General features: G+C 37.0%; 1 protein-coding gene across 2 annotated transcripts in view; it reads right to left on the bottom strand.

The window, feature by feature from the left end:
• The window catches only part of jam3b (junctional adhesion molecule 3b), a 101,997-nt gene that overhangs the window by 13,082 nt on the left and 68,186 nt on the right, over positions 1-20,729 (bottom strand). For both annotated transcript variants that reach the window (XM_061963227.2, XM_061963226.2), the window contains exons 2-6: positions 5,263-5,331; positions 5,071-5,184; positions 4,848-5,000; positions 4,102-4,304; positions 2,287-2,386 (exon numbers count right to left, since the gene is read on the bottom strand). In XM_061963227.2, the coding sequence (XP_061819211.1) occupies positions 2,287-2,386; positions 4,102-4,304; positions 4,848-5,000; positions 5,071-5,184; positions 5,263-5,331 (639 nt within the window). The remainder of the gene's footprint in view (positions 1-2,286; positions 2,387-4,101; positions 4,305-4,847; positions 5,001-5,070; positions 5,185-5,262; positions 5,332-20,729) is intronic.

Here is a 20,729-nt window from a genome sequence, read left to right as displayed (position 1 = left end):
ATACATTTTTTAATGTCTCTCGACATCGTATTTAATGCTTTTTAATGTCATTTTAATTTATACAAAATCAATTTAGTGATTTTTACTGCTTTTTAATAGAGATGTCCGATAATACCGGCCTGCCGATATTATCGGCCGATAAATGCTTTAAAATGTAATATCGGAAATTATCGGTATCAGTTTTTCTATTATCGGTATCGTTTTTTTTCTGTTTTTTTTATTAAATCAACATAAACAACACAAGATACACTTACAATTAGTGCACCAACCCAAATAACCTCCTTCCCCCATTTACACTCATTCACACGAAAGGGTTGTTTCTTTCTGTGATTAATATTCTGGTTCCTACATTAAATATCAGTATATATCAATACAGTCTGCAAGGGATACAGTCCGTAAGCACACATGGTTGTGTGTGCTGCTGGTCCACTAATAGTACTAACCTTTAACAGTTAATTTTACTCATTTTCATTAATTACTAGTTTCTATGTAACTGTTTTTATATTGTTTTATTTTATTTTTTATTCAAGAAAATGTTTTTAATTTATTTATCTTATTTTATTTTATTAATATTTAAAAAAAGGACCTTATCTTCACCATACCTGGTTGTCCAAATTAGGCATAATAAAGTGTTAATTCCAAGACTGTATACATCAGTATCGGTTGATATCGGTATCGGTTGATATCGGTATCGGTAATTAAAGAGTTGGATAATATCGGAATATCGGATATCGGCAAAAAGCCATTATCGGACATCCCTATTTTTTAATGCAGCCCTTTGAGACACTTGTGATTTAGGGCTATATAAATAAACATTGAATGCTCTGTGGAAATTCTGATTTGAGAAATAAGACTAATTCAGTGCATAGAAAACGTGGTCACTGTGAACTTATGCACTCAAAAGACAGTGTAAGTAACAGTACAGTACACTCACATAATTCTGTTTGGATTAAGTTTCAATCACAATCCTAACGGAGGGCTAAATAAAGTTGCTGCAACAAGCGTCATTTAGTGCCTTTTAGTACAAATTGTCTTTCGTGAGACAAATAAAGCGCTTCCAGATAAACACAATTTGGCGCTTCACAGTCAAACGACACAGCAGTTTTATCGGTCACATGTTTTTTTCTTAAAGTGACAAACATCGAGGGACACCGTATTACTTCTTTTGTTTGATAATGTGTCGAAGCTGCAGTATTGTATGACCCTCACTGTGGTGACAAATTTGAAAGGCACAGCCGCAGACAAGCCGCAGCCCAGGAAAAGTTAGTTAAGAGTTCATTTTCATTTACCGTTTGACTGATTGATTTTTCAGCCTAGTCCGACAATTGTATACATTTTTTAATGTCTCTCGACATCGTATTTAATGCTTTTTAATGTCATTTTAATTTATACAAAATCAATTTAGTGATTTTTACTGCTTTTTAATAGAGATGTCCGATAATACCGGCCTGCCGATATTATCGGCCGATAAATGCTTTAAAATTTAATATCGGAAATTATCGGTATCAGTCTTTCTATTATCGGTATCGTTTTTTTTTTGTTTTTTTTTATTGTTTTTAATTAAATCAACATAAAAAACACAAGATACACTTACACTTAGTGCACCAACCCAAAAAACCTCCTCCCCCCATTTACACTCATTCACACAAAAGGGTTGTTTCTTTCTGTTATTAATATTCTGGTTCCTACATTAAATATCAATATATATCAATACAGTCTGCAAGGGATACAGTCCCTAAGCACACATGGTTGTGCGTGCTGCTGGTCCACTAATAGTACTAACCTTTAACAGTTAATTTTACTAATTTTCATTAATTACAAGTTTCTATGTAACTGTTTTTATATTGTTTTACTTTCTTTTTTATTCAAGAAAATGTTTTTAATTTATTTATCTTATTTTATTTTATTAATATTTAAAAAAAGGACCTTATCTTCACCATACCTGGTTGTCCAAATTAGGCATAATAATGTGTTAATTCCACGACTGTATATATCAGTATCGGTTGATATCGGTATCGGTAATTAAAGAGTTGGATAATATCGGAATATCGGATATCGGCAAAAAGCCATTATCGGACATCCCTATTTTTTAATGCAGCCCTTTGAGACACTTGTGATTTAGGGCTATATAAATAAACATTGAATGCTCTGTGGAAATTCTGATTTGAGAAATAAGACTAATTCAGTGCATAGAAAACGTAGTCACTGTGAACTTATGCACTCAAAAGACAGTGTAAGTAAAGTGCACTGATTAAGACACAGCCTGTGCATTGTCGAAACACTTACAGACTTCCATCTTCTGCGGCGGACACTCAGCATATCCTGCATCGTTTCTTGCTCGGCAGAAGTACTCGCCCGCGTCTTCTTTTCTGACAGAGATGAACTTCTATGAGAAGAGAAGTTGGTCAGTGTTCAAGGGGCACACAACCAAAATGTAAGTATAAGTGTAGACCTCTTTTTAACAATGTAATGACAATATCTTACTTGGAAAAGTTTTAGACTTACTGCTACATAGACAGCCTGTGATAGTGTACACAATAATCTACCTTTAACCAACAGTGTCGCTTACATTGGGTATCAAAATATAATTTATACCAACTTTCATTAAGTAATAGCATGTGTCTGGGTTTGAACCTCAGCCCTCTCATCTTCTGCCTGTGTTTGTCTGAGTTCTTTCCTAAGGATAACCTCTAGTGTTTAAAGGAATTTGCTGCAAAAAAGTTAAGTCTTTTTCAAGCTTTTTTAGCAAAACTCACAGGCCAGTCTGGTGTCATTCATGGGCCGGATTTAGCCCCCCGGGCCGTCAGTAGCATAGCCCTGTTCTATACTTCAGTTTCCTCCCACAGTGAGCCAAAATCTCAACACAGTCCTGTTACTTAAATTATTTTACCCGATACTATTTATATTTTATTATTGTTAAATCACTGTAACATGTTATTTGACTAAATGCAAAATGGCTGTATTTAATGGAGTTGATAATTATATGCTAACAACTCACTGATGTTACTTTCAGTTCTCTTAATCAAGTGAGTAATTTTGGGTTCAGGAAGCTTGTAAAAAATGTATTTATTAAAAAAGCGGATATTCTTAGTTAAGCCATCGCTTGCTATCAGTGTTGTGACAGAAAGGAGTTGACGCTTTTAGGCGATGTGCTGGATGCGAATGTTACTAGGCAGCAGTGGGAACAGCGATGACGTTGCAGCTTTGTAGTCCAGCTCAGCGAGAGACCCCCCGAGACACCCACATTAAGTCAAGCCACGAGTGGAGGAGCAAGCTTCAGCAGCAGGATGTCGGCAGGAAGGCTGTGGAAGATGCACCACTGCTGAAGGTTTGGTTTTAAATGATTGGGAAACAAAGGTATTTCGATCTTTAGCTATAAGGTAATGCTAGCAAGTTAGACTGGATGTTTTGGGGATCTTACGTCATTCACTGTGGCATTAGATATGCCATCTAGCAGCTCGGAGGCTCGTAACTTAAATTATACTTTCAATTTAAAGCATAAAAAAAAGAGAGACACATCACAGAATACTCGTAAGTTAAGGTACTTGTAAGTTCAGTTATTAGGTTATTACATTTCTGTTAATAACTTTCTAAAAGGGTGTACTTGTAAAACCAGCAGGGTATCAAATCATTATTTCCCCACTCTAACTAATTCTATAGACTTATATCAGTTGATCTGCATTACTATCCCACGAGTGGAGCGCAGTCTAAAAATAACCCTGACATGGTGATAGAGTGGGTGCAGAATGAATCACATTCAAAGCTCATTACTTTACAACAACTGCTTCAAAAATGCCGTCGGAAGTTTACGCTTACACTAAAGTAAAACGCTGCAGTGCGGTGTGATATTTTACATCCAAGAGGCTAGCATGGAGGCTGGCAGGGGAGCCTTGGGAGGTGTGGACGGAGCAGCGTCCTCCAAAGCAACTCCATGGAGGAATGTGCCAGCGAGGACAGCAGATTCCCCCTGTGACCCTCTTGCACCATCAACTGTTTCCCCAAAATATCTGCCCCCACCCGTGGGCGTCAGGCCACCATCCCCTGCCCCACCCTTCACGCTTATGCGTGCCCTTGTCCAAACACATGCACACACATACTAACCAGAATTCCTGTTTCCGAGTCGAGTGTGTATGAGGAGTTGAAGAATGTGTGGCTACTCTTTGGGTCGTCAGGAATCTCCTCCTTGTTCTTGAACCACTGGTACTGAGACTTCGGGAAGCCCTCCTCCTCTATACAACTCAGCTCTGCTGACTTCCCGAAAGGTACCGATTTGGGGACGCTGCATTTTGGAATAACCGGCTTAACTGCAAAACAGAAAACAAAAGATCATTGTGGCGATAGTACAACATCTAAACCGACGTTGGATGACGCACTTGGGCTGCTAAACAGGCAGGTGTAGATGTAACATGGTGCTGACCAGCCTGCGTTGGTGACAAAGATGCTTTAAAAACAATACCAGGGATGGTTCATGATTTGGACTGGAACAAGATTTTTGAGCGGTGCCAAAAAATGCCACCAAAACATGTGGCGCTTGCTTTCTTTAGCACTGCAATTCAGAGCAGATGCAGTTTCAGAGGTTTCCGCTTATAGCCCAGAACATGCCTTTGCAGCTGGGTAGGTCCAGCCTGGTCACAACACATCCTCACATGTATGCCAATGGGTTGGTGCGACCTACAACACGGTGTCATCTTACCGCAAGTGTGAATCACCGGGCAAGGTTTCTCTTTTAAGGGCAAAATAATTGAGCGTTATTATTAGTCTGAATTCTGAATAATCTCAGCCTGTCTTATGTATATCCTTAAAAGCCTAGAACAGATAAATCAATGGTCATTGGTCAATGAGATTACCTCGAACAACAAGGTCAATCACAATCTCGTCAAAAGACTTCTGGTCGTCAGCAGCTGTGACCTCACAGCGGTATTTTGCCGTGTCCAATCGTGTGGCGTTGGTTATCACCAACGTGGCTGGCTCTCTGATGACCGCTCTGTTCTCCAAGTCACCTGGACAAAGAATTTGTCAGTGAATAAATGCTTGACACACAGTGAACTTCATTGTCTGCTCTTTAGTTACCTATAACCTTCCTGTTAAAGTACACGTAGCTCGGTCCCTCAGCTTTGATCTTTTTCCACTCGATTCTGGGACTGTTAGTGGAAATCGAGTCGATCAAACACGATAATTCAATTCCTGCAGGGTAGAGAAAAAACAGAAGCGCCGTCACCACAAACATCGGATAAAACATGATGTTTTTGTGTCTGCGCTTACTGTCAAACTCATCTGTCCATGGTGAGTTGTTGTCTGTCCTCAGTACGACCGCTAACACGCTGAAGTAGCCTACAAAACAAAGAGACGAGGCCATGCGAAATAAGACTTTCCGCTGCATGGATTTTCACGATAGCGATGATCACACGCTATTTGCACAATACCAGCTGACATGCGCCGATGTGCTGTGCTCATTTAAAGACTTTCCTTGGGGACACTCCAACATATGCTCATCTGAAATTTCATAAACTCAGTTGGAGGAGATAAATGTCAAAGCCCACATTACTGAGATGATCTTAACGTTCCGGCGCTCTTTGGCCTAGTTTTGTAACTGTTCATTTTCCATTTTTAGTTGTGTTCGTCAAACCATTGTGTGTGTGCGTGTGTGTGTGAGGAGGGTAGGGGAGTTGTTTCCATGCAGTGGATAATTGTGCACAGAGGCATGTGCTCTTTCAGGGCAAGCTCACCATGCCAGTAGTTCAACTGCCTGCCGAGCCCTTTTTCTCTCTTCCTTGCTCTGTGGGCCTGATGCTGTTGCCCATGCGGGCCTGATGGTTCAAAAACACTGGCCGCGTAGAGGGCACAGCTGAATCATCATGACAGCTATTAGTCCACAAATAAATCCATGCAAAATCTATGTCTGTTGCGGAATAATGCAAAGTAAGAAACACTCCTCGGAGCTCAGCTCACGCTCGTGAACACTTTCATGTAATAACGATCTGACACGCTCTCAGATGCAAGGTCAGATGTGCAGATATACAGACACTTGGAATATATGAGTCTCATTTGTTCTGCCAACTGGCGATAGGATTTAAAAACAGTGTTCCGTTAATGACATTATGACTTGTGTACCACCGTCATATCGTATAAATATCAGCTGTTGATCTACTGAGCATATTCAATGTTCTGATGAGCAAAATAAATAATGCTGTCATGGCTCATATTGGATGTAGGTAGTGTTTCCTCCCTTATACAATGGGGTTTTCATTAATATTATGTTCCAAAAGGCCAGACAAAAATCAAATTCAAAGATAACCAAAGCAATTTTTCCAGTGTTTCATATACATACATTGAAGTAAAAATTTGGAGAACCTTTAAAAAAAAAAAATATATATATATATATATATATATACCGTATATATATATAAATATATATATATATATATATATATATATATATAGGTAACACTTCATCTTCAAGGTGATGTATACATATGTGCTATCATTAACATTAACATGACTACGTTATGTGTTTTAAATTAGAGTTTAAGATACAACAGGCTTCCGTAGCTATTCAGCACACACAAACGCACGCACGCGCACACACACACACACACACACACACACACACACACACACACACACACACACACACACACACACACACACACACACACACACACACACACACACACACACACACACACACACACACACACAGGGCACTGAGTTCAGAGCACTGTAGTACAAAGTTAGAGGTCACTACTAATTTTCAGAGTTTGGTTACTGTATGTCTGTTAAGTAGAAATGCATTTGCTGCCTCTTGTAAATTTTGATCTATTTAAACCTCATTGGGTAAACGTTTGTACAAGTTAAAAAAAAATTGTGGTGCTAATTTTCGTTAGCCTGTCAATGAGGTTGTCTATTATATGTTAGCGGGAACCGAGCGGCGTAAGAGCATAACCTTTGTCCTGTTTGGTTGTATTGTTTTTTTTCACTTTATACCAAGCTGTATTGTCAATTTAACATGATTCCTACATGCATGTACATTTACAGTAACTTCATTGTGTAGCCTACCAATAAAGTACTGCAAGTTAGAGTTTTTTTCATCTCTAATTTAAAGGAATGTGTACCTATTTGCCAAACTAAATTCCTACATTCATGGAGGGCAGAATAATATATGTAAATAAACCAAGTGTGTACAAAGTGCTGCCTTTGTTACATTGTTGTAATAAAATAAGCAGCAACAATTGAAAAAAAGAGCACAATTATTTAATGTAAGAAAACAGTATGCTGATAACAATAACCACTAACACAGCTTTGTCTTTAAATACTCTGTATGTATAAAAATGTTTTAACCTCCAAAAAAAAAAATACATGCATCATAGCCAATTATGCAAATGATACAATGATGTTATAATAACACCGCCCTGACCACGCGGTTACCATATACTGTATGTGGACACAGAGCCGTGTATATAGAGAGCATGGCCAACTCGGTCTCAAAGTTGGCCTCAAAATGGCGCCATGTAGTTACGTGGGGGGATTTAGACCAATCATTTAGGAGATCCTCTGGCCATACTCTCTGACTGGTCAAAAGCTCCTCGCTTTTTAAACTAATATTCCTAAAATACGCATTGACACTATATAACAAACTAATCGATAGAGTCCTCGACCGCTATAATAACCAATCACTGCAGCCCTAGAAAAAAATATCCCAGTATGCAACTTATTGAAGAATAAATGAATTTGATATGTTCATCTGTGTTTTTCTTGTTCATCTGTCGCTTTCAAACAGTCTGCAAGAGGGTTCTGTTACGATTTCGCATGTTTGCATTTAGCTTGACCCTCGGATGCAAAGACAGCAGGCGATGTGCAGGTGAGATGGTTTCTATATTAGGAACAGCAGGCAAATTAGCATGCAGACAATCAAAGTACAAAGAGCGCTAAGGTGTGCATAGTGAGCAGCGTAGAGAAAACACACACCGAAAAAACAGTGTGCTGGCAAATAAACCCTCCTAATTAAAACAGGAGACAGGTGTAAAGAATCAGCGCTCCCACAGGAAGTAATAAACAAAGGAGGAAGGAGCGCTGAAAAAACAAGAATACAACACTAAACCAAAACAGTCATTAAGGATCATGACAGGCTCACTCTTTGCATCACTCTCAACACCTGAGCGTGTTTGTTCTATAACAGTGTGAAATAAACAAAGTAAACCATCTTGTCAGTCATCCACTCTATTTGTCTCTGTGAGTGGAGGCGCTAGCAAACAATATATACACAGAGAAGTTCAGCCATGTAACGTAAACATTAGGTAAGGTAAAACTAATAAAGTTCTATCTAACGTTAAAAACTAGGATAATTTGACCTATGCCAATGGTCACATGGATATGCCCAATTGTCTCAGGTCCTTTGCTAAAGCAGACAATCTAAGCTGATTAGCCCACAGTCTGTTAGGAGATCATGACAAGATGACAACCTGTGTCATGCAGACTGTACTAACAAGGTCCACCCCTCAATTTGAACATATAGAGAATCTTAAAACACTTGTCCTTAATAATATGTATACAGTAGTCTTGTTCATAAGCAGTAGCCGGTCTTGCCTAAATTATTTGTTTTTATGTTATTCAAACAGCATTTATTTTGGACATGTTTTATGCACAATACAAAACCAAATTTAACTCTAGTCAGAATAAGGACTTCATAAGGACAAACTAATTCCAGTGACTTTATTCAGACTATCATCAAACTTTTGCCACCCCTCAAGATCATTTTTACAAATAGTATATGTAATATCTACTCGAAGGGTCTGATCTCCTAAGATCCAAATAACATGCGCTATTATTATTATTATTAGCCTTTATTTAACCAGGTAAAATCCCATTGAGATCTTCTTTTCCAAGGGAGACCTGGCCAAGAGGGCAGCAGCAAGGTTACATTAAAAACAGTAAACAAATACATAAAACATCACATTTACAACATTAAAACTTGCTCACATGACACATGTGCATACAGACAAGGTAGACTGCAGTCCTTTCACAGAAGCTTTAAACCCATTCAACGTAACTAGGGTTTGAAGTTTAATATTCGATTGTAGGTTATTCCAAGCCTTCGGTGCTGAAAACCTAAATGCTTTCTTGCCCAGTTCAGTTCTTACTTTGGGGACGACAAATTGTAGAACATGCATTGAACGAAGATTGTGACTTCCTTGTTTCTTTGTTAACAGACAAGACAGATAAGATGGAGTGATACCCAGAATGGTTTTGAAGATGAAAACATACCAATGATTGAGGCGTCAAGCACATAAAGATGTCCAGTTAACCATTGAGTATAACACACAATGGTGAGTAAGGGGAGCGCAGTTGGTGATGAATCTCAGTGCCCCGTGGTACACACTATCCAGCTTGTAGAGACAACCAGCAGTAGCATTCATGAACAACACATCTCCATAGTCAATAACAGGTAAAAAGGTTGTTTCCACCAATTTCTGTTTCACAGTAAAAGAAAAGCAAGACTTGTTTCTATAATAAAATCCCAGTAAAAGTTTCAGTTTTTTTACAACATACTGAATGTGCTCCTTAAAACTCACGTGGTCATCAATTATAAATCCTAAATATTTAAAAGCAGATACTAACATAATTTGTTGCCCATTTCTTGTTAAAATGTTCTCACACAGTGCTGATCTTACAGTTTTTTATGTGGTAAAGGGCATACACTTTGTTTTCTCTGCATTTAAAACCAGTTGAAGATAGCAAAGTTGTTCTTGTACTCTGTCAAATGCATGTTGTAGATATTTAAAAGCCTCAGCAAGAGTGGGTGCTGTGCAGTATATGACAGTATCATCAGCATAGAAATGGAAAGTTGAGTTCGGAATATTCTGTCCAAGATTATTTATGTAAATAGTGAATAATAAGGGGCCCAACACAGAACCTTGAGGGACACCCTTTTTCACTTGCAGTACGTCCGAGGAGGAACCTTCTATCTGAACAGCCTGAGTTCTACTTGTGAGGTAATTTGCAAACCATCCAACTGCTTGCTGAGAAAAACAGTGTGTGCAAACTATTGACAATAGTCGAGTGTGTGGATGGTAGAGCGGTTCAAATCGGATGAGAAATGTGGGATATGTACAGGTTTGTATATTGTCCATTCATTTTCAACGGAGAATGTTCCTGGTAATTCCGGGAAAACCGAGAATTGTTCTATTATTTTTTATTTGATAGCTTGAATGTCAAAAACAAATGTTTTGATGGTGGAACAGTTGAAATCGGATGAAAAAACGTGGCAGTAGTCAAAATAATAAAGGTTGGACATACTGCAATTGCAAAAGTGGGAATTCCTGGTAATCAGGGGATTTTCAGAACCAGAAAACATTTGCTATTTCCTAAATGAAAAAACCAACGGCACTAAAAAAAAAACCCAGCAGCAGCCACCAGAATGCATCAATTTAATTTGTTTTAATCAGCTCTTTAAATCATCCAGGAGCTAAAAAAAAATAAAAAAAAATAAAATTGCTCAACAGACGATATGTTTAATATCTAATATTTTTTATTCATGACAGTCAAAATATTTTTGACACACATATGTAGGACCGAGTATTCTCCATCGTCAGTCTTTGCAGCACAAACACCTCCTTTCTCACAGCCGTGTGCGCATCTGTGTCAGTTTGCACTTACTTTTCGGATGTACTAAAACAAAGACATAAAATAGTGCCCGGAAAACAGTGATCAGCCTTGATTGATCACACTGCGCATGCTGAATGATCTCATTAGCATTTTCTCCTCCTAGTATTGTGGGTGTTCTGATGATCAGCATATAATCTGCATATTCATGAAGATAGACGCTAAATGGATTGCGATCCTTATTCTGCTCACATTAGAGACGCAATTATCTGCGCGCAGGTTTAGTAGATCAGCTTTGTGTGTGCTATCATGTAGGGCTGGGCGATATGGCCTTTTATTAATATCTCGATATTTTTAAGCCATGTCACGATACACGATATATATCTCGATATTTTGCCTTAGCCTTGAATTAACACCTGATGCATATAATCACAGCAGTATGATGATTCTATGTGTCTACATTAAAACATTCTTGTTCATACTGCATTAATATATGCTCATTTTAAACTTTCATGCAGAGAGGGAAATCACAATTAAGTCAATTTACCAATACTGTACTTATTAAACAGTTATTAAGCAGTGGCACAAACATTCATGTCATTTCAAAACAGAAAGTGCAAGATTGTCAGAGACATTTTTAAACAAGCTATTAGTGCACTTTTGTGCATCATGTCACCAAGATGACCCGAAGTGCCCTTATAGTTTAGGTTTCACTGTGTCAAAATGATTTGCTGTACAAAATGTCTTTAAAACAATTCCGCTTTTGCATAATCGTGTATGGGTAGGGTTAGTTTGTATAATCACAGCAGAGAAGAACAGATACAGGACAAACATGCACCGTTAAAAAAATATGTTTCTTTCCACTTAAAGTATGGCTGAAATGTCCTAGTGCTGCAGTTAAATTACAAAGTACAACCAGGTTATTCCTTTTCAAAAATGTAGTGTACTCCTGACTAAAATCTTGAAACCGGAGGAAAATGACAAGTATTTGCATGTTGTGGCGGAGGATTGTGACCCGATTGTAGGTAGAGCATTAAAATGAAATAACAGAACCAAAACAAAAAAAATATAAAGGGATGGATTGATTGATTGAGACTTTTATTAGTAGATTGCACAGTACAGTACATATTCCGTACAATTGACCACTAAATGGTAACACCCGAATAAGTTTTTCAACTTGTTTAAGTCGGGGTCCACGTTAATCAATTCATGTTATACATATATACTATCAGCATAATACAGTCATCACACAAGTTAATCATCAGAGTATATACATTGAATTATTTACATTATTTTGTTTGCAATTACATCTGCTAGGATGCATATGTAATCGTCAGGGTTTGTGTGTCTGTTAGTAAGCAACATATATAAAAAAGTTATTGGCGACTTTTGATAAATCTTTAAAGAAATGTCAGAAATGGGGTAAGGAACAGATTTTGAGCCTGATCCGAATAATTACTACTACATTACCTTACAAGGCTGAACTTCACTGTGTGTATGCTAGTGTGCCTGCCTCCCTCTACAGAGACAAGGAGAGTGAATGACTACTAACAAGTAAGTTCACTCCGTTTATTTTACTATGAGATAGAACAAAGGCGCCAAAGTGCTGAGACCGATGCAATGAGTGAACCGCCGTGTCGCCTATTTAGAAACGGCAGACAAACATGTAATGACCATTTTATTTATCCTTTGATTTGCAGCGGTTTATTTGTCTGTTAGTTAGCAACAAAGAAGTTAGTTCTGAAACTTATGGGCGGGTTTTTGAATAAACATTCCGTACATTTCAGAAAGGGGGATATGGAACAAGTGCATTACATTTTGGGGGTGATCCGGATCACTGTTTGGATTCAAGATTTTTTTAAAGATTGTTTACCTTTTGGGAGATCGAATCTGGCGATGGTCTGCGCTCTCAGAGTGCTTTTCTAAATAAAAACTGTATTTGAACTCAAACAGGTTCGTTAATTTGAATAATAGGATATTGAGACTGATTTGGTGGACTTAAAGATTCCGTTTTTATTCATAAATGAAATTGTAAATGGGTATTTGGTGGGTAGATTTTGAAAGGTGTTGTATTGTAATGTATTTTGTATATTATATGATGATGTATATTTTAACTGTGGGTCCCAGTCCATAAGCTGTGTGCTTCTAGGGATGACCTTTTTGCAGAATGGACTGATATTAACAAAATAAACAATAATGAAATACAAAACTATGTCTGTCTGTAAATAAATAGATAAATGATTATTAAAAGTTTATCAAAAGTTGAAGAGCACAGATTTAAAAAGTCAAAATCTGTGCTAGAATTTTCTGTCAGACAACACACAGTAAGGCGGTGATTTAATATTTTTAAAAATATCCTTAGCGTTATGGGACTAAAAGTTAATGCTATTTGATAGACTTGTCCATGAAGACACATGCCAATCTTAGTGGCATGAGTTAGCGGTTGGCTATGTGGAGATGTCCTAAGGGACATCCCTCCTGACTATGCATTGATGGCTTGATGGCTTGATCTTTCAACAAAACAACATGTAGCTTTTAGTAAATTTCCGACTATTTTTTGCCTCCTGCTTCTGTTTCTTCTTTTTGCATGCTGATGTGCTATTTAAAATGTGCACCAACGCAAAATGCTAATACCAGTGTTTCCCACAGGATCAGAATGTACTGAATGTGGGGCATCTAATTTGGAGCTTTTTGGTTTTTGACATAAGAAATATTATACAACATTTTTTTTTTACTAAATCATCAACTGTATTGATTTACTGGTGTTGGTTTCATTTTGTGCGGTGGTAAGACACTGGTGCGAACGTCTGACACACAAGTGATTAAAAAACACTAATTCCAGGGATTCATGTATATGTGCGCTGATTTGTGCACTAGATATATTACACATTGTTGTACATTGGACATATCACTATATTGAAAAACTGGTGTGTTATAAAGCGCGACCTGTCTGTGTATAAGGTGTGTAAAATCAGCGTCGGAACGACAAGCTACTAAGTCAGTCTCATTATAATGTGTTTGGGTAAAAGCAAAAAATATGGCCATTAATCATTAAAAAATACTTGTATTACTAGTATTAGACTAGGGATGTAATGATATGAAAATGTCATATCACAGCATTATTGAATGTGCACAAAAATACACTTATAAATACGTTTTATTAAAAAAATTAAATACAATAAATAATAAGCCACACAATATACTTTCTTGGCAGAAGAAATATGTTATATAGTAATATTGTTCTGGCTACTTTAGAACCATAGTATTTTAATTTGAGTGTTTAAATATGTTTATCTTCTTCCATTTAAATGTTTTAAAACATTCAGTGTTTATTTAATGATAGAGAAAAAAACGGGCGTTTGGCGCGTCATTCCCGGATTATGTGACATGACGCAAATTAATTTCATGTTGTCATTTACCTTAAAGAATCGATTGATCTCTCTGTCTAAGAGAGCGCAGCCTGTCTGTTCGATGTGCACAATTAAATATATTAATTCAGACAGTAATGTGTTTATTATATAAGTTTAGATTGAGGAATGTCAGGTTTTTTTATTGGGGAAATAGGTTAATGTCTTTTGTATTCATGTTAGCACTTACACTAGAAAACGCTCGCTTGCTACTCTAGTAAATGAGCAGTGTCACCAGTCTGGGAGATGATCAAACTGTTATAAATCCCAAATTTACGATGATTTTAATTTAAAATGGTAATACTAACTGTGGGGAGTTTTACTGCAGTTTATCTATATACCATTTATTGTTACATCTCTATATTAGACTAGCAATTTTGTTTAGGAGTGTATTTAAGGAAATATGCAGATTATGCTAGACATCTATTTATTTGATTATTTGCAAGATATGCCAATTTAGCCTTTTGACAAAAGCCTGTGTAACGCATGTGACCTTGACATATTCTAAGATTGAGTTTCAAATGTACTGCGTGTGCACTGTAACTTTAAACCATATCTAACTAGGCCAGGCATGCCAAGTGTCCAAAATATCAGAATATGCTTGTTGTAATTAAATCCAAAGATGACAAAAAATAATTCCTCATGATTTATTTGGTGCTATAACTTTCTACTAAACAAAGAATGTAGTTTTCTCTTTGGACTGAAACAGCGTAGGGAGTTTTACCCACGTCCTCATTCCTAATTCGGCGGGTATTAGGACAGATTAGGTGCCTAAGTGAGCTTGACGGAGAGATAAAAAGCTTGAGAGGTCTGCTATGGAAACAGCTGTCTAGGAAAACACATAAAAGCCCATCACAAAAGAATACAGTCACTAAACCCATATTTAAAGCAAATAAAACAGGAAGACTACAACAGTAATGAGTGTGACTATAAGAAACTATCGTTATTCTTATGCAATTCATTCAAGTAAATAGCACAATTTCAAAACAAAAGTTTTGTTTAGAAAGCCTTATTTTATTATCTTATTTAAGCGGTGCATGCCATTTCTGTCTCTACATGGTCGCGTTTACAATTCTCCTTGGGTCTCTGCCTCACATTTATTATGCAACCTGTCTTTAACACATGCGCAAATGTATTCCAGAGGGAGCGGACATGCTGTGGGTTTTCACTCTGTGGATGATCTAGCGTCTGTCTATGAAAGGTGGCAGCTATTGAATACAGGTGTGCCTTGATGAATTTCAGTATTTTTTTAAAGTAGATCTGGCCCCTCCAGGATTTCACTGTCTTTTTCTGTGATTGCTGCGGCCTAAAATGCCTGAATTCACAGCAGCTTTTTCAGAAAGTTGCGTCGAAAGTTGCAATGTTTTGAGGCTTATTTTTTCAAACACCATTGAATCAATGTGTGATTTCATGAAATTGCTATAATTTGTCCTTGTAATCTTAACCTCAAAAAGCAAATGATTTGAACACAATTTGGTTTTACTCGTATTATACTACACAGACTTAAAAGTAAGAAACACCATCAACTTGTCACCCACAAGTTGTAGATATTTTCCATGTTTATTTTACGCTCCAAAGGTGTTTGTCCATCTTAAAACATTCATTTGTGTTCCAACACATTTGCCCCTGCACATTAAGAGCATTTGTGAACTGTTGAGAGAAATCTATAGCGATAATTTTTGTTAGTAGATGAAAGATAATGAAAGATTATCATCACACTTCAATATAGGGCTGGGCCGATAAAACGATATCAATATGACAAAAAAGCTCCTTGAATTTTTGAATATATCGCGATAGACATGTTATCGATATCAATAAAAAATACGTTCAATGAAACGTTCATGTATGTATAAATATAATATATATATATATAGATAGATAGATAGATATACAGTCATGCTCATACGTTTACATATCCTGGGAGAATTTATGATTTCTTGGCCATTCTTCAGAGAATATGAATGATAACACAAAAACCTTTCTTCCAGTCACGCTTTAATGGTTGTGTGAAGCTATTTATTGGCAAACAACTGTGTTTACTCTTTTTAAATCAAAATGACCAAAGAAAGTACCCAAATGACCCTGATCAAAAGTTTAAATACCCCAGTGACTTTGATCGGATAAAATGCACAAAAGTTGACACAAACAGGTTTGAATGGCTAATCAAGGTTCCAATCCTCACCTGTGACATTTTTATTTGTAATTAATGTGTGTGTATAAAAGGTCAGTGAGTTTCTGAGCTTCTGACAGACCATTGCATCTTTCATCCAGTGCTGCACAGATGTTTCTGGATTCTGAGTCATGGGGAAGGCAAAATAATTGTCAAAGGATCTGCGAGAAAAGGTAATTGAACTGCATAAAACAGGAAAGGGGTAATAAAAGATATCCAAGGAATTGGGAATGCCAATCAGCAGTGTTCAAACGCTAATTAAGAAGTGGAAAATGAGGGATTCAGGTAGACCAGCAAAGATTTCAGCCACAACTCCCAGGAAAATAAATAATAAGATGCAAAGAAAAACCCACAAATAACTTCAGCTGAAATACAGGACTATCTGAAAAATTGTGGTGTGGCTGTTTCAAGATGCACAATAAGGAGGCACTTGAAGAAAAATGGGCTGAATCGCCAGAAGAAAGCCATTTCTGCGCAATTGTCACAAAGTATCCCGCTTACATTACGCCAAACAGCACAGAGACAAGCTTCAAAACTTCTGGAACAAAGTAATTTGGAGTGATGGCTTTCTTCTGGCGACTCGACCATGCATCCCATTTTTCTTCAAGTGCCTCCTTATTGTGCATCTTGAAACAGCCACACCACAATTGTTCAGATAGTCCTGTACTTCAGCTGAAGTTATTTGTGGATTTTTCTTTGTATCTCGAACAATTTTCCTGGCAGTTGTGGCTGAAATCTTTGCTGGTCTACCTGAATCCCTCATTTTCCACTTCTTAATCAGCGTCTGAACACTGCTGATTGGCATTCCCAATTCCTTGGATATCTTTTTATATCCCTTTCCTGTTTTACGCAGTTCAATTACCTTTTCTCGTAGATTCTTTGACAATTATTTTGCCTTCCCCATGACTCAGAATCCAGAAACATCTGTGCAGCACTGGATGGAAGATGCTATGGTCTGTCAGAAGCTCAGAAACTCACTGACCTTTTATACACACACATTAATTTAAAAAACAAACAGGTCACAGGTGAGGATTGGAACCTTGATTAGCCATTCAAACCTGTTTGTGTCAACTTTTGTGCATGTTATTAGATCAGAGTCACTGGGGTATTTAAACTTTTGATCAGGGTAATTTTGGTACTTTCTTTTGTCATTTTGATTTAAAAAGAGTAAACACAGTTGTTTGCCAATAAATAGCTTCACACAACCATTAAGCATGAGTGGAAGAAAGGTTTTTGTGTTATCATTCATATTCTCTGAAGAATGGCCAAGAAATCATAAATTCTCCCAGGGTATGTAAACTTATGAGCACAACTGTATATACATACACATACACATATTAGGGCTGTCAAACGATTAAAATATTTATTGCAGATAGGTATAATTTTTCAACACTTGTACCCGAGACAGATAATTTTCGGGGGGGGGGGGGGGGGTTGTGGCGTCATATGGCTGCATGAAAATATATTAACCTTCTCTATTAATTAATCAAATGTAATATTTAGACTGCTAATCATTCTGTAAATGAGGACTCAACCAGAACATGTAAAAAAAAAATTACACAATTAATCAGAAAGCCAGAAAAGTTTAATTGCTTTGTAGATACACTAAGATAAAATCTAAATTCATTGTTTTCTTTGTGGTGTTTTTGCAACTGCATCCATTTTTTCCTCAGAATTTTCAACTAACTTGAAGTGTTTTGTCAAGAGTTTTATTTGTGATATGTATATTTTCAGAATGTGCATTTTCTATTTTGGGCCGAAATAAAAAGAGAAAACAATCTGAAGTTGTCGTAGTTGTATTTTTAAGTTATCATGCCATAATTTTACCCGTCCAACCCACGTGCGAATAGATTTTCCTCCATGCAGCCCCTGAGCTAAAATGAGTTTGACACCCCTGATTTAGATTCTGTCGCTCCACGTCCGTGACAAAAAGCGGGCTGCAGAGACCCTGACGTCACACTTGCTTCGTGTTGCTGGGAGCATTTATCTCATTAAATGCTGCCAGTGTCATCTTAAATTGTGAAGATCGCTGTCCGCGGGTATATCCCGAATATATTAAAGTACGTCCACAACGCGGACACGTTGCGTCCGCTCCAGACATACTGTGCGTATGGCTGGTGTTAACGTGTATGTTAGTGTGTCATGGTCGTCATTTTTCCCATGGTCTTTGAACACACCGTGTCGGCGAAGAATGAACACGTGTTGTGTTTCAAGGAGTGAAGCACAGAGGCAGACGTGTGTGCACGGTGAAAACACTTGTTGAAAATGGGTCGTTGTTATCATAAAATTGGCCATAAAAGATAAAAAGAGCGACAGACTTTGTTTTCTTCTGGACGCTACATTATATTACTTTATTTTGTTAGGTGTGGTGACTAATATGAAGCCCGTACATTAAGGAGAAACCCTAAACGTAGTTCAATCGAATGTATAGTGTAGCATTTTTAATTTGAAGCTGGAAAAGTGTGTGATTGGTTTGAGAAAGTGTCCTGACATGTTTTGATGTCGGATCGACTGTTTGCAACAAAAAGGTCTCCTTTCGACATCCTGCCGAATTGTTTTTCATTTCTGTTGAGCTTTTATGTCATCTTACTCACCTAGTAACAATCTAAATGTAATGTTATCACTGCACCTTAACCGTAATCTGAACACGGAATTGAAGCAACACCCACCTCTGAACGACACGCACAGCAGGCATTTGCTGCAGGGATGTCGCCTCTTCTCACGACGAAAAATAGTATTTTCTTGTCGGGAAAATAACTTGCCATGGCTTTGAACCTGATATTTCTATAAGGTTGACTTTCCGTTGTACATTTCTGCTTGCTTGTGGCTCATCAGTAGCAAGTGAACTGCAACTAACAACAAATCTACCATCTTCTTCTGGTGTTATTATAAAATGTACTTGTGTTTGGAGACTCCTTCGATGTCCCTGACAAAAGAAGCTACATCCAGTTTCCAGTGATCAAGGTCTTTTTTCGGCGGTCGAGTTTTCGGTACATAACTTATCAATAGTGCGCAAATATTAGGCTATATATAAATGAATTCATGCTGTAACGACCAGCTAATGTTAATGTTTTATGTCTGTGTGGTTTGGATTTGACGTCAGTTTTTCCCAAGTTTGCAAACACACTGTCCATGCCTGAAAGGTGATTGGCGGAAGTAATGTTGAGTGTCTGGGGAAGCGTGGACTCACGAGACAAAAGTGTTTGCACGGGAGGTAAAACCTGTTGTAATTGTGCCGTTTATTAACATAAGAGTGGTAATAAAACGTAAAAATAGCGTCAGATTTTGTGATTTCTTATGTGGTCTACAATATATTATACTACTTTAAATTGTCTTCAAGTAAAAGAAAAAAAATACTTTTCAAGGAGTGGCGGTAATCAAAAGACCGCGGTGGCACATTCAATTACATTAAGGGGAAACCCTGTATATATATATATATATATACATATATATATATATACATATACATATATATATATATATATATATATATATATATATATATATATATATATATATATATATATATATATACATATATATATATATATATATATACATACACATATATATATATATATATATATATATATATATATATATATATATATATATATATATATATATATATATATATATAAAAGCTACAACAGTTTGTTTGCCTGAACAAAGGCACTTGCGCTTTGTTTGCCTAACAAAACAGGAAGTAAAAGAAAAAAATATGCTGTGGCAGCGCACTACATTCAATTACATTAAGGGGAATCCATATGTATGTAAGTGTGTACATATATTTGCACTAAACTTGCAAGAAATAATCTAATGTGATTTTATAATTGTGTTTATATTGTTTTGAGGGGTTTCCATAATTTTGTGGACATTTACTTTTTTTTCTGCCTTGATAGCTGAGGGGATTATATTCAGAGGAAAGTTGTATTTTGAATAAAATTATTTACATTTCATATATTTTTCTTCTTATTTTCGATTGGTCATAAAAAATATTGACTGATATAAAATGCTTGAAACGTGATAGTTTTCAGCCATATCGCCCAGCCCTACTTCAACATCTCTAACATGTAAATGCTGCCTCTTTGTTAGGTCAGCATTGCAAATGAAAATGTAATCTTGCTTGCCTTACACTAAATAAATAAGGAAGCAAATGTGTATACACTGTACTAGTTTACCCAACAGGTAAACTGTAGACAGGAAGAAGAAGTAGGTCTGAGCTTGCGGGAGGATGACAATCGTGTCATTGGAGCAATAAAAAGTTGATATAGTGTAACACGTTGCTTTTCCTGCTTTGTTTACACAAGAAACAAACATATGTTTCGATTAGACAGTTGATGTGAGCGCCGCCCAGAGACCAATTAAATTGGCGAAATAGATACTAATTGGCCAAAACATGTGACTGCGTGAGTTCCCTCCGGGTACTCCGGCTTCCTCCCACCTCCAAAGACATGCACCTGGGAATAGGTTGATTGGCAACACTAAACTGGCCCTAGTGTGTGAATGTGAGTGTGAATGTTGTCTGTCTATCTGTGTTGGCCCTGTGATGA

Source organism: Nerophis lumbriciformis, linkage group LG09 (assembly GCF_033978685.3).
Source record: "Nerophis lumbriciformis linkage group LG09, RoL_Nlum_v2.1, whole genome shotgun sequence".
In the NCBI taxonomy this organism is placed as follows: Eukaryota; Metazoa; Chordata; class Actinopteri; order Syngnathiformes; family Syngnathidae; genus Nerophis; species Nerophis lumbriciformis.
Note: the sequence above shows the minus strand (reverse complement) of the source record. Positions and strands in the feature narration are given on the sequence as shown.